General features: G+C 42.4%; 1 protein-coding gene across 1 annotated transcript in view; it reads left to right on the top strand.

Moving 5' to 3' along the window:
* COL14A1 (collagen type XIV alpha 1 chain) overlaps positions 1-15,015 on the top strand; it is a 278,477-nt gene that overhangs the window by 195,937 nt on the left and 67,525 nt on the right. Inside the window, exons 30-33 of the mRNA XM_082259358.1 lie at positions 397-561; positions 6,891-6,929; positions 9,496-9,634; positions 13,784-13,926. Of these exons, the coding sequence (XP_082115484.1) occupies positions 397-561; positions 6,891-6,929; positions 9,496-9,634; positions 13,784-13,926 (486 nt within the window). The remainder of the gene's footprint in view (positions 1-396; positions 562-6,890; positions 6,930-9,495; positions 9,635-13,783; positions 13,927-15,015) is intronic.

Genomic DNA, 15,015 nt, shown 5'->3' with positions numbered 1-15,015 from the left:
CCCTTCCAAAAATGCATAGCTGTGAACGTGTACCATAGGAAACCATGGTAAATGGATTATAGTGCATTTTGCAGTTTGCATGGGTGTGAACCGTGCCTAAATGTAGACTAAAAACCATGGATGTTAGAAAATGTCACAATTACACCAAATTGCTTGGTGGATAACATATTTCTAAAGGGAGAAGTCCTTAGAGGTTTAAATGGACAGCAGTGTCCTCTTTGATACATGTCCAGTCAATGGTCCTATAATTAGATAGTAAAATAAACTCGATGGTTCTCCTCCCTGCTGCACCTATAATACCCAGCAGGGGATTGGCTGATGCTATTAGCAGACATCAATCTCACTAGAGATGAAAGTTGGATTACTTACCCGATGTTTGTTTTTTCCTCCTTCCAGGCTTCAACATTTTTGCGATTGGCGTGGCGGATGCAGACTACAACGAGTTAGTGAACATTGGCAGCAAGCCCAGCGAGAGACACGTCTTCTTCGTCGATGACTTTGATGGGTTCAAGAAAATAGAAGATGAGCTGGTCACTTTTATTTGCGAGACGGCATCAGCAAGTTGGTGCCAATTTATGTCTTCTGTTTTATATCCAGAGCGAATCCTAGATTGTTTGTGAATACATTTATAGCTTAACCCCCAACTGATTCATTATGTCTGACAGATTTCATATGGTCAGGCAGGAAAAAAAATAAGGATTGTGGGAAAATGAATGGAGCAGCTCTGAATGATACAAGTGTCATAGAGCAGTGGTCTCCAAACTGCGGCCCATGAGACAGATGTGGCCCTTTGCTTGCCTTAATGTGGCCCCTGGGGCACTGTTCCTCCCACTGAAAACAGTGATGAGGCACCATTCCTTCCACTGACACCCACAGTGGGGCATAATACTTCTCACTGACACCAATGCTGAGAAACGATTCCTTCCACTGACACCCACAGTGGGGCATAATACTTCTCACTGACACCATTGCTGAGAAACGATTCCTTCCACTGACACCCACAGTGGGGCATAATACTTCTCACTGACACCATTGCTGAGAAACGATTCCTTCCACTGACACCCACAGTGGGGCATGATACCTCCCACTGACACCAATTACCATTCCTTCCACTGACACCCACAGTGGGGCATAATACCTCCCACTGACAACAATTACCATTCCTTCCACTGACACACACAGTGGGGCATGATATCTCCCACTGACACCAATTACCATTCCTTCCACTGACACCCACAGTGGGGCATAATACCTCCCACTGACACCAATTACCATTCCTTCCACTGACACCCACAGTGGGGCATGATATCTCCCACTGACACCAATTACCATTCCTTCCACTGACACCCACAGTGGGGCATAATACCTCCCACTGACACCAATTACCATTCCTTCCACTGACACCCACAGTGGGGCATGATATCTCCCACTGACACCAATTACCATTCCTTCCACTGACACCCACAGTGGGGGATAATACCACTTACTGACACCAATGCTGAGAAACCATTCCTTCCACTGACACCCACAGTGGGGCATGATATCTCCCACTGACACCAATTACCATTCCTTCCACTGACACCCACATTGAGGCATAATATCACTTACTGACACCAATGCTGAGAAACCATTCCTTCTACTGACACCCACAGTGGGGCATAATACCTCTCACTGACACCAATTATGAGGAACCATTCCTTCCACTGACACACACAGTGGGGCATAATACCTCCCACTGACACCAATTACCATTCCTTCCACTGACACACACAGTGGGGCATAATACCTCCCACTGACACCAATTACCATTCCTTCCACTGACACCCACAGTGGGGCATAATACCTCCCACTGACACCAATTACCATTCCTTCCACTGACACACACAGTGGGGCATAATACCTCCCACTGACACCATTACCATTCCTTCCACTGACACCCACAGTGGGGGATAATACCACTTACTGACACCAATGCTGAGAAACCATTCCTTCCACTGACACCCACAGTGGGGCATGATATCTCCCACTGACACCAATTACCATTCCTTCCACTGACACCCACAGTGGGGGATAATACCACTTACTGACACCAATGCTGAGAAACCATTCCTTCTACTGACACCCACAGTGGGGCATAATACCTCTCACTGACACCAATTATGAGGAACCATTCCTTCCACTGACACTTACAGTGGGGCATAATACCTCTCACCATGGGTGTCTGCAGAACCTTTTTCAGGGAGGGGCAGTATTTATTTTTAAGGGGGAAATGGCAGAATTTATTTTTACAGCGTTTGTTAACCCAAAAAAAAAAATATATATTGATCCTGTTCCCTTAACCACTTAAGCCCCGGAGGATTTGGCTGCTAAAGGACCAGGGGTTTTTTTGCGCTTTTTTACTGCGTGACTTTAACGGACAATTGCGCGGTCGTGCGACGCTGTACCTAAACGAATTTGACGTCCTTTTTTTCCCACAAACAGAGCTTTCTTTTGGTGGTATTTGATCACCTGTGCGATTTTTTGATCACGCGCTATAAACAAAAAAAGAGCGTAAATTTTGCAAAAATAACAATATTTTTCACATTTTTTTATATGAAATTCCCCAAAAAAAAAGTAAAAATCAAAATTTTTTAACATTTTTTGGCCAATTTGTTTTATGCTACCTATGTTTGGTAAAAAAAATCGCAAAAAGCGTATTTTGATTGGTTTGCGCAAAAGTTATCGCGTTTACTAACAAAGGGAAAGATTTTGTCATTTTTGTTTTTTTTTTTTTTAACGCGTAATGGCGGCGATCTGCGATTTTTTTTTCGGTACTGCGACATTGCGGCGGACAGATCGGACCCTTGACTGACATTTTTGACACTTTTGGGGTTACCAGTGACATTACTGCAGTAATCAGTGCTATACATATGCACTGTTACTGCAAAAATGACACTGGCAGGGAAGGGGTTAACTTTATTGGACAGGGAGGGGTTAAGTGTGTCCTAGGGGCGTGATTCTAACTGTGTAGGGACATTCCTATTGGTGTAAAAGCAAAGATCAACCGTTCTACATAGTAGAACGGACAGATCTTCACTTTTACACAGGGAGAACTGACAGGCAGCTTGTTTACACAAGCTGCTCTGTCTTTCTCCCTTCACAGGAGCGATCGCAGTGTGACTGGCGGACATCGAGTCCGCCGGTCACACGCACTGACTTGCCTGTGAACGAGCCGCGGCGGGCGCGCGCCTCGGCGGGCGCGCGCCCGCCCGCGATAGGCTCGCAAGTCAGTGACAGGCGAGTGACGTACCGATACGTCACTCTGCCTGGCCGGGGCTGACCGCCGCAGTATATAGTCGTGCGGCGGTCGGCAACCGGTTAAAGCATGTTATACAGCACAGTGCTTGTGCTGTGTAATTTGCCCCCCCCCCCCCCCGTATCACCTGAAATACCTGGCTGATCTTGGCTGACTATGTCCTCCCCTCTGTAAACTGACCACGGTATACCATGACTGCTGAGCCCTGACACCGTGGTCAGTCTATGTGTCTCCATCATCCACAGCTCTCCTGTCCTCTCTCCCCCCTCCCTCCCTGCCTGTCTGCTCCTATATCAGTGCCCCGCCTCCTCCCCTCCTCCCCTCCTGCTGCTGTAGTTTCATTGAAAGTTTCACATCCTGTCTACAGTCTGTTTAATAATCCTGTGTGTCCCTGTGTCTGTGTTTTATAAAAATAAGTTGTTCTTTACCAGTTTTCAGAGTGCCAATCGCCGCTTACGTGACCCGTCACCTCTCTCCTCCTCCCCTCCTTACTGATGTCAGTGGGGGAATCCTTGGCCCCGCCCACTGCAGGCAGCTGTCAGTTGGGGATAGGAGAGACCCAGTGGGTCACGTGAGTGGCAATCGGCACCCTGAAAACTGGTAAAGAAAGGCAAATTTTTTTAAAACACATACACAGACACAGGGACACGGACACAGGATTATTAAATACACCAGACAGGATGGTATTAAGTGGCTTAACAACCACTTTAAAGGAGAAGTTGAGATTCTGGGGGGGGGGGACTTGCCCCCCCTTGCGGATGCCCATGCCTCCCACTGACACCAATTATGAGGAACCATTCCTTTCACTGACACCCACAGTGGGGCATAATACCTCTCACTGACACCAATGATGAGGAACTATTGCTTCCACCGTCACCCTCAGTGGAGCATAATACCTCCTACTGACACCAATGACAGGGCACTGTTTTCTCATTGATACTAACAAAGTGGAACCATTCCTTCCCCTGACACCACCAATAGGGCACTATTCCTACCACTGATACCAACAGTGGGGCACTATTTCTTCCACTGACACCAACAATGTGGCATTATTTCTTCCACTGAAACTCACAATGGGGCCCTTTGCAGGTCAGAAAAAAAAAAAATGGCGCTTTGCTTCCTCTTTAAGCTTAAATATGGATATATTTGCATAGTGACATTGGATCAGCTTGTACCAATGTAAGTATGTAGATGCCACACCTGGTCGATCCCCATGAAAGCTGGAAATCACTATAGTGGGCACTGCTTGTTTCCTCAGTACTGGCACCGTTCAGAGACCACTTTGCATTCCAAAACATAAACAAAAAAGGGCACACCAGCCTTGTGCAATATCCCATGATAACGCTTTATTAAGGAATAATCATAAAATATACTCCCAAATGTATCAAGAGAAAAACGCTCCTCGATCTACTCCTCCGTAGCTGAACAGTTATGGGCCTACTGCACTCCAGAATACAGGGGGACCCTATCAGGGGCCTATCTGGCTGACACATTTGGAAGGTTGCACCTTTTTCATCAAAGCCAAACCACGGTGATGATTTTGCTCTGATGAGGAAGGTGTGACCTTTGAAACGCGTCAGCCAGATTGGACCCTGGTAGGGTCCCCCTGTCTCTGGAGTGCACTGTGTCCATAACTGTTCGGTTTGGCTCTGATGAGGAAGGCGTAACCTTTGAAACGCATCAGCCAGATTGGACCCCGGTAGGGTCTCCCTGTACTCTGGAGTGCACTGTGTCCATAACTGTTCAGCTATGGAGGAGTAGCTTGGTGAGCATGTTTTTATCCATACATTTTTGAGTATATTTTATGACTATCCCTTAATAAAGCGTTATTGTGGAATATTGAACTAGGCTGGTGCACCCTTTTCTGTTTATCTATTGTAGAGACTTCAGGACACCCCAGTCCTAAAGGACAGCAAAGCTTGAAGTGTATCCCTGTGAAGTGAATTTATCTCCAATACATGTACCAGGCTACCACATTCATGCACAGGAGGCATTTTCTTTGACTGTTTGAATACTTTGCATTCTCTCAATGAATGCAAAGCATTCTCTGATTGGACTAGATGGAGTGGTAGGGCAGTGATGTCATGCTTTGTATCCATTATGAAAAAGTGAAAATTGGCCGTTGTTGCAGCCCACTAATGGTGCGAAATTTGAACAAAAAAAACTCTTTCAAAATTCGTCCAATGCAGTGTTAATTTTGGCAGCAAATTTCAATTTAGTTTTAGTCTTAGTCTTAGGACTAAAATGGCATTTTAGTTTTAGTCCCATTTTAGGCTTCTGCAAGTGTGTTAGTTTTAGTCGTATTTAGTCGACTAAAACTCCAGTACATTTTAGTCGACTAAAACATCTTACATTTTAGTCGACTAAAACTAATTTTAGTCATCTATAATCGAATGGGTGTAGTTCAATTGTAATTTGTAATGCATTATTTAAGCATTTCTCTACAATTTCCAAACTCATTATATACTACTGCTGGTCCTGGAGTGAAAAATCGAATATGTTATTATTTATGGTATTAGGCTTTGAGCATGCACTAGCACAGCACTACACCAGTGTTAATTTTGGCAGCAAATTTCAATTTAGTTTTAGTTATAGTCTTATGACTAAAATGCCATTTTAGTTTTAGTCGTATTTTAGTCTTAAGGCTAAAATGCCATTTTAGTTTTAGTCGTATTTTAGTCATCTGAATTGTTTTAGTTTTAGTCTTATTTTAGTCGACTAAAATTTTGTTCATTTAGTCGACGAAAATGTTTTAGTCAGTTTTAGTCGACGAAATTAACACTGGTCCAATGTATGGTCAGCCTTAGGAGATATTTACAGAACCTAAAGGTAATGTGGGGTACACAATATAAGAAAATTGGGCGAACGATCGCCCAATTTTCCTCGTTTTACAGCAAATCAGAACCGATGAACCAAAATTCTCGTTCGACAAAGGTTTTTTTTTTTGTTGTTTATTGTTTCTGATCATGCGCAGTCTTCCTTTTCCGCTTTCTCTTGGATGAAAATCAGACAAAAGTGGTACACACTAAAAGAAAATCATTCGTTCTGTTCCCGTACCAGAAACATTTTGGAGTTTGTCCCTTCAGGAATTTTCGTAGGAAAAGTCGGAATTGGCTATCAAATGTTGTGTACACACTATTCGAAAGTAGTGCCAAAGTTCTTTGGGCGAAAATTCTCACCCAATTTTCTTATAGTGTGTACGTGCCTTAATATAGGCTTACCTATAGGCATAAACAATGAATGGAAGTTTAATTCCACTTTAAGCTTTTTATATCCATCTCTGTTGATCATTTTGATACAAGGGTATCACTAAAGGTAACGTTTGCTTATGTATGTTTTCATCACTTTGAATTGCTCAGGTTTATTCCACCTCAATACCTTGTGCTCCTATAAAACAGACCGCAAAGGTCCAAAGTTGGCAGTAGTGGCACCACAGAATTATTATGGCTCCGCCATTCTGTGAAAAAATTGGTCACATGCAAAAATTCAGTGTTTTTATATATTAGAGTCCTGCTTCGATTTTCCTTGAATTTCACATTATTTCAGCGTATGCATACATACAGTTGGTAATTTTTAAACATCTTTCTTTTTATAGCTTGTCCATGGGCCTACATCCAAGGTACCAGCGTGTCAGGTAAAATATATATATCTGCTTCCATTATATCTCATGTATTGACCAATCACAAGTCAGTGTTCAGGATTACTTCACTTTGCTTTTTATTTTTGTGTAAAACGAGGCAAAAGTTGTTGTGTCATTGCTGTGACAACGTATTTGTCCCTCATTTGCCTTTTTAGATGCTTTATTCGTCATTGGTAAGATAAATCCAGTGTGCTCATTGACAAACATAAAAATAATTAATCATGCTAATCTAAGTTGTAATTTACTATTACATACTTACTAAAATATTACTAAATTTAAAACACTTGGACACAGATCAATTAATACAGTAATGGATGGTACAATCTGGCACTTGCGTCTCAGTGGTAGATATACTGATATAGAGGCAGGCAGAGGAGGTAGACGCTGTACTATAGACATGTCCAGCAATTAAGATTTTGTCAGCGCAAACAAATTGGGCTATGGATTTTTTAAAATGTAATGTTTATGACAGTTTCCTCTTTGGGGACTCAGCATTAAGTACCAGTTCACACCGGTGCCGCTTGTCATGCGACAGGTCCAAATTAGGGATCGACCGATTATGGGCAAAGCCGATATATCGAGGGCCAATATGCACTTTCCCCGATATATCGGAATCGGCCCCTGAGGTTACCGATATTGCCGATATTTCGGGAAAGTGTTTGGCCGGTACCGGCGTCCATAGCCAACGGTCGGCTGTCTTGTAATGACAACGGCTGTGGCTGAGAAGCCGCTCGGCTGTCATTACTAGGAGCGGGAGGAGATATCCCCCCCCTCCTGCCTCCTTCTGCGGCTCGCCCGGCTCTCCCGTCCCACCGGGAGACCCGGGCAAGCAGCCTGCACGGCCGCTGAAGACCCGAATTCGGCATTGATCGGGTCTCCATGTAAAACCCAGAAAAGATGTCATGACATAATTTCTGGGTAGTCGGCGCCAGGTTAAAAAAAATGACAGCATTCAAAACATGAATGCTTTTAAGTGCAAAGGAGGGGTTTGGGGTCTTTTAGACCCCCAGATCCCTCCACAACAGTACCTGTCAAGTGCTAAAAATAAAAAATAATTTTATTTTTAAATGTACGAAAATATCAGCCAATATCGGCCGATACCAATATTCAATGGCCAAAATATCGGTATTGGTATCGGCAACGAAAAACCGATATCGGTCGATCACTAGTCCAAATCACATGACAGGTTGCACCATATTGTCGACAATGGAACTGTTCAAATCAGTGCAATGTCGACTTTGTGGTACTGCACCAATTTGAAAAAAAAAAAGTTCCTGCACTATTTTTGGCAATTTCAGGTGTGACTTGCATAGACATCTGTGCATGAAGTCACACTGACATGTGGCTTTGAAATTGTGCGATTTTAGGTGAAGATGCACGATTTAAAAGTCGGATTCTGCAGTGTGAATGGGGGCTTATTTGCAATTGGGGTGGCCATTTTAGGCACACTCAATAGAATATCACCAATGACCAATTAACCTACCAGCATGTCTTTTGATTGTGGAAGGAAATCCACACAGTCATTGGAGCAATATGCAAACTCTATGCAGACACTGTCCTTGTTGGGAATCAAACCAAGGGCCACTGGGTTGCAAGGCAGAAGTACTAACCACTAAGCCATTGTACTGATAAGGTCAACTGTCATCTTGAAAATTCTTTCTGACCTAATCCCACAAAGCTACCAAGGCAAGCGGCTAGGCCACACAAGCATGGGTCCAAGTTGATGTGGAGATGAGATGTAATGTCAAAGCTCCCAGCTGTCCCCGATGGTCGATCCACTGGACAAGAGCACTTGTACTTACGTATTCACCATTTGTATTATTATATCCCTCTTGTCTGTGGCCGAAATGTAGGGTACACACATACAACATTGTAATAGGGAGGACATTCCTTTCCTTTTGTTTTTCCCCTTTGGATTGGGTCAGGCTTTGGCCATAGGACCCACCCTTTTAACATTTCATGTTTTATATTAATTGTTCTAATATATTTAAATTTTATTGAAACCATTTTTGTACATATGTCTCATGTTGTGCCTTTAAAGTACACTCTATGCATAGGTGCCTCTATATGAGAACACCTATTCTTTTCTTTTTGTACATTTTTATCAACTTTTGAACCCGGTCCCAAAATGTAACCATATTTAATTATGGTTAAATACAACTAGCCTATGTCTAGTTGTATTTAACCATAATTTTGAAAATACATGTTGCTGCAAAAGTTGGCATGGATTCCTTTGTCACTCCAAAACTGCAAAGGAAGCCTGTAACCTTTGATTAGAGGAAAAAGATGGTGGCTGTAGATGATGCATGTAGCCAGATGCAATCAACCAAGAGGGGAGCATAGTTGGGTTTGGCATGAGGGATGGATTACCCAAGGAGTGTCTGAAATGTACTGGTAAACAATGTATTGATAATAAGCCCAACTTGTTTTTAATGTAACATCTGAATGCCTTGGTTTGGCTTAAATTCTTAAAAATATTTAAATATTAACTGAATGGTTTAATTCTATAGGTTTATTAGATAAAATAAGGAAATAATACTTTTTCTATGTTTGTGTCTAGGTTTTAAAATGATGGAAATGTTTGGGTTGGTGCAGAAGGAATATGCCACCTTGGATGGTGTCTCCATGGAGCCTGGAACTTTTAATAACTTTCCTTGCTACAGGATACACAAAGACGCTCTGGTCTCCCAGCCCACCAAGTAAATGCAAATCTAAGACTTTTATTTAAAAGATAAGTACTGTATAAAGAGAAAAAAAAAACATTTCCTGACAGACTCCATGGCAGCATACGTATGGATTATAAAAAGAATTGCAGCGCTCATATAAAGTGAATCATAAGATAAAGTCCAATAAAATATTAGTCCTAGAAATCCAAGTTAGTATCTGTAAAACCTGGCATGTAGGATATATCAAAGTTCATACAGTTCCTCAATACTGGATACATAAAAATAGAAGAATATATATCTCATGGTGAAGTACTTTAGAGGGGTGGAGAAACGCGATGGATTTGGTGCCATGTGGAGTCTCTAGCAGTCCCCAGCTATTAGCGGGGTGGAGAAGGGCGATGGATGTGGTGTCATGAAGAACTTAAGCTTGACCATTGGCAGGCAAAGCAGCAGTACAGCCTATGAGCCTTGCTATTGGCAGGTGGCCATAAATGCCCTGGGCCTGTGCAGCAGCATCTTCTGGATCCAGGCATGGTTGTGGGGGATGCCGTGTGCGGTGATGTATACTTTTATATTGCATATTCCATGGCAGCAGTTTCTTCAGGTCCTGGTCATCCTGGGGTTTCTACGAAAACTCTGAACAGAAGTTGTGGAGGTAGTGGGAGTGATGCCTTATTGGCCAACTAAGCCATGGTTCCCCTTGCTAGCACTGTTCAGCTACCAGAACCCAGTGCCCCTTCTCATCAGGCCAGACCTTCTGTCACCGGGTGCTTTTCTACATCCTTGTCCAGCACGGTTATGTCTGACGGTCAGGTTCTTGAGATTGGAGGTCCTCGGGTGCTGGGAAGTCATCGCCTCTCTTGAATGCTAAGAGAGTGAACACAATAAAATGTATGGGAGAATCTGGTCAAAGTCTGTGCAATACATGTCTGCTGCTTATGGATCATGTTCTAATCTAGAAATTCTAAATATTCTGGGCTTCCTCCAGTGGGATTTAGATCTGGCTATATCGATCAGCTCCCTCAAATTACAAGTGTCAGCTTTATTGAGGTTCACAGGTGTTTCCAGGTCTAGGCATCTTTTGCTGTCCAACAATTTTTCAAGGGAACAACTAGGCTCAGACCTCAGAGTAAGCGGAGGCTTTCCAAATGGAGTCTTCCTCTTGTTCTCAACTCCCTCTCGGGAGTTGGAGCAGTTTGTTCTAGGGCTGTCTCCGTTAAAGGCCTCTCTGTCATGTTCGCCTTTCTCCTGGCTTTCACATCGACATAAAAGCATCAGAGATTGATTCACCGTTCATGGAGAACTTTTCTTAACGTTCTTCCAATTCAAGCGGTACTTTTACCTATGCTTTACTCAATTCCCAAGGGTACATCAGTCTTTTATGGGAACCAAGTAATTGTTCCGTCAAACTTCGGAGTACTAACTTGCATCCTTTAGACGTGGGAGAGGTCGCGATGTGGCTTAGTTGGTTAAGCGCATGCCTAGTAAACAGGGAATCCTAGGTTTGACTCTCAGCAGTGCCTTCCTCTGGTTCTAGGAATCTCGCAGACATTGTGAAATTATATATCTATGAGCTACAGCTTCCTTCAGGCTTCAGAACGCCTGTTAATTATTTTTGCCAGAAAGGACAAAGGAAAACTTGACTCATCTAGGAGGATTGTGGCATGGATTGTCTGGGCCATCCGACAGGCTCACAGAGCAGGGGGCTTGGCTCCTTCGGGGATAGTGACAGCTCACTCGACCAGGAGTGCGTCTACATCCTGGGCGGCTTTGCAGCATGTGGTTCCCAAAGTAATCAGTAGGGCGGCCTTGTGGTCCCCGATCAATACATTTATGGCTCATTATTGTGTAGAACCGGCCTCTTTATCTCCTGTTAATTTTTGGTTTACAAATCCTGTCAGTTGACGGTGTCAATTAAACCTTTTTCTTTTGTTTTTCAATTGCCCCCCTGGGTGTGTATGGCTAGGTATTTCCCATACATATGCTGCCATGGAGTTCGTCAGGAAAACTGAAAATTTCCTTTCAAATAATTACCGTCATTTTCCTTTCCTGATGGACTCTATGGCAGCAGGAGTTCCCACCCAGTGTCATGAGTATGCTAGTTACGGAACACGGCCTCTGGCTCAGAGAAAAGATTTATGGGAGTGGGATCCTATAGGGGAGGAGTGGAGGCAGGGTTAACTCATACGTATGCTGCCATGGAGTCCATTAGGAAAGGAAAATTACTGTAAGTATTTGATTGGAAATTTTCAGTTTTATGCTCACCTAGGTAAAGGCTGCATTGATCCGATGCTGCATCTGTCCCCTGCCGACTCTGCACTGAAAGCTGAGCGATCAACGACCGCTGATTACTCAGTTCTAAGCATTCTGTGAGCAGAGAGCGGGGGACTGTTAGTCTCCAGCTCTCTGCTCTGCTACAAATGGATGACAGGAGTGCAGAACAAACTATGATACTTCTCCTTTAAAAATAGACCACATTGAGATTCAGTAATTATTGATAGTATTGTTTAGTCCTCTAAGAATATAGAAGTGCAAACCTAAAAACTCATAATATCTTGAATCCTAGTAGAAGAAATAAAGGTTTAAATGGTTCACATGAAATATACTCCAAAATTATCAGTTTAAAAATAGCAAATTTTCTTTAAAATTTCTGTATCAAAAATATATACTGTATACACAGCCTTAAGCTTGATGTACATCACATTCCAAAACCAAGAGCAGTATTTGCCAGTGGTCCTCCCCTTTGTTACCATAACAGGTGCTAATCTTCTTGTAAGACTTTCCACAAGATTATGGACTGTGTCTGCGGGAATAAGTGCCCATTGGGCTAAAAGAGAATTTGAAAAGGCAGGTACTGATGTTGAGCTACACAAAATGGCCACCATTATGTGGACAGTTTTCCAAAACATTGAGTTAAGATGTTTCCAGTGAAGGATATTGTTAATATAAGGAGATTATAGACAATTGCATGCTTCCATCTTTGTGGCGACAGTCTTGGGGAAGGCTCCTTTCTGTTTTAGCTGGGTTGTGCACAAAGCCAGGCCCATAAAAGAATGGATTGATGCGTATGGATGGGCGCAAATTCCCACAAAAACACTCCAAAAAATGCCATCCAAGATTGGAGGCTGGTAAAGCCACAAATATGGGGCAACTTTATATTTATCAATATAAAAGACAGTGTTGTCCATTAAAAACACATACACACAATTTCACATCCACATGAATCAGACTCCAAACTTATCTGATATAATATACAATGTAGTGCACTCTGTAATACCCAAAAGATATCAACCAGACCACTAGATTCCATGGTGTGCATCTGTTTAATAAAAGAGCCAATGGTGATGAGTATGTAGGAGGTAATTCACATAAGCCAAGGTGACATTTAAACAACCTGGCTGCCCTCTTTAATTATATTTCACAACAACCTATAGGAGAGAACCCTAGATGACACATATACACAATCCAAACTCTGTCAACCAATGACATTTTCTATTGTTGTATTTTTGGTGTTAGATCCACAGCCTGGATATACTGAATATAAAATAATACGCTACCTTATTTTTAAAGTAGCCAGTTCTTGTAATTCACATGTGTGTGTTTTACAAAACGTTATCACATTTTCATATTTACTTGTATTTTATTAAAAATTATCACATTATCAATTTGAAGAACAAGCTCTCCTCACTTTCAGCTTGGGCATAGCATAGACTAAAATTCATAAATAATATAAGCAAGGTTAGGAGGTGTTTGTATATCAAACAACCATATTTAAAATCTTAGTTTCAGATTTTATATGTTACTGTTGGCAAGTTAACTTCCCTGGGTGTAGTCTGCTACCGATCTCAGGTAACCCATATAAAGCAATATTTTTTGGTGCTTGCTGAGTTATCTTGAATCTTACTCAAGATTACTCAGCAAGTCCAATTGCTTTTGACTTGTTACTACTAGCTATGCTGAGAATTGGATGACTGTCCCTTCATTTTAGGTGTTATACATGAGCTGTCTAGTGCCCTCCAGCAATGGAAGAAGGACATTCTCTGCCAGCTGGCTTGCAGGATATTCTGGGATTTAGCATTCTTCACCACCTGGTTATATCGACTGCCAACTCTGCAAAAAGAGCTAGAAGTTCCATCTACAGTAAAAAGTAAAATTTTTAATATTGTCCTTTTTTGTTATCAGACATATCCATCCAGAGGGCCTCCCTTCAGATTATACCATTACCTTCCTTTTCCGAATACTTCCCGATACACCGAAGGAACCATTTGCACTGTGGGAAATCTTAAACAAAGACTACGAGCCATTGGTTGGCGTAATACTTGACAGTATGTTCATTTATTTGAAGATATTTATATAATGCTTTATTAAGATGATCTTGTTCCAAAAGACAACAGTGTCAATGTCATGTTATATTAATGTATAATTCAATGCTGCACTCATCTCAAATTCTTCCACAGCTAGGACCTTTTTCCTGCTTCATCTGCTTTAACCACTTAAGCCCCGGAAGATTTTACCCCCTTCCTGACCAGGGCTTTTTTTGCGATTCGGCACTGCGTGACTTTAACGGACAATTGCGCGGTCGTGCGACGCTGTACCTAAACAAATTTGATGTCCTTTTTTTCCCACAAACAGAGCTTTCTTTTGGTGGTATTTGATCACCTGCGCGATTTTTACTTTTTGCGCTATAAACAAAAAAAGAGCGTACATTTTGCAAAAATAACTATTTTTCACATTTTTTTATATGAAATTCCCCCCAAAAAAAATGTAAAAATCAAAATGTTTTTAACGTTTTTGGCCAATTTGTTTTCTGCTACCTATGTTTGGTAAAAAAAATTGCAAAAAGCGTATTTTGATTGGTTTGCGCAAAAGTTATCGCGTTTACTAACTAAGGGAAAGATTTTTGTCATTTTTGGTGTTTTTTTTTTAACGCGTAATGGCGGTGATCTGCGATTTTTTTTTTTTTGCGGTACTGCGACATTGCGGCGGACAGATCGGACCCTTGACTGACATTTTTGACACTTTTGGGGTTACCAGTGACATTACTGCAGTAATCAGTGCTATACATATGCACTGTTACTGCAAAATGGCACAGGCAGGGAAGGGGTTAACTTTGGGGAAGGAGGGGTTAAGTGTGTCTCTAGGGGCGTGCTTTTTACTGTGAATTGACATGGCTACTAGTGTAGGAACAGTGATCAACGGTCCTACATAGTAGAACCGTATGATCACCATTCCTACACAGGGGAGAATGACAGGCGGCTTGTTTACATCAGCCGCCTGCATTTCTCCCTCCACGGAGGACGATCGCGAGTGACCGGCGGACATCGGGTCCGCCGGTCACACGCACGCACTTCCCAGGGAACGAGCCGGGGCGGGCGCGCGCCTCTGCCCGCTTTTGGCTCACAAGGAAGTGACAG

The sequence above is a fragment of the Pelophylax lessonae genome, assembly GCF_965119305.1.
Source record: "Pelophylax lessonae genome assembly, chromosome: 5".
Taxonomy (NCBI): domain Eukaryota; kingdom Metazoa; phylum Chordata; class Amphibia; order Anura; family Ranidae; genus Pelophylax; species Pelophylax lessonae.
The sequence above is the reverse complement of the archived record's forward strand: the minus strand, read 5'-3'. Positions and strand labels throughout refer to the sequence as shown.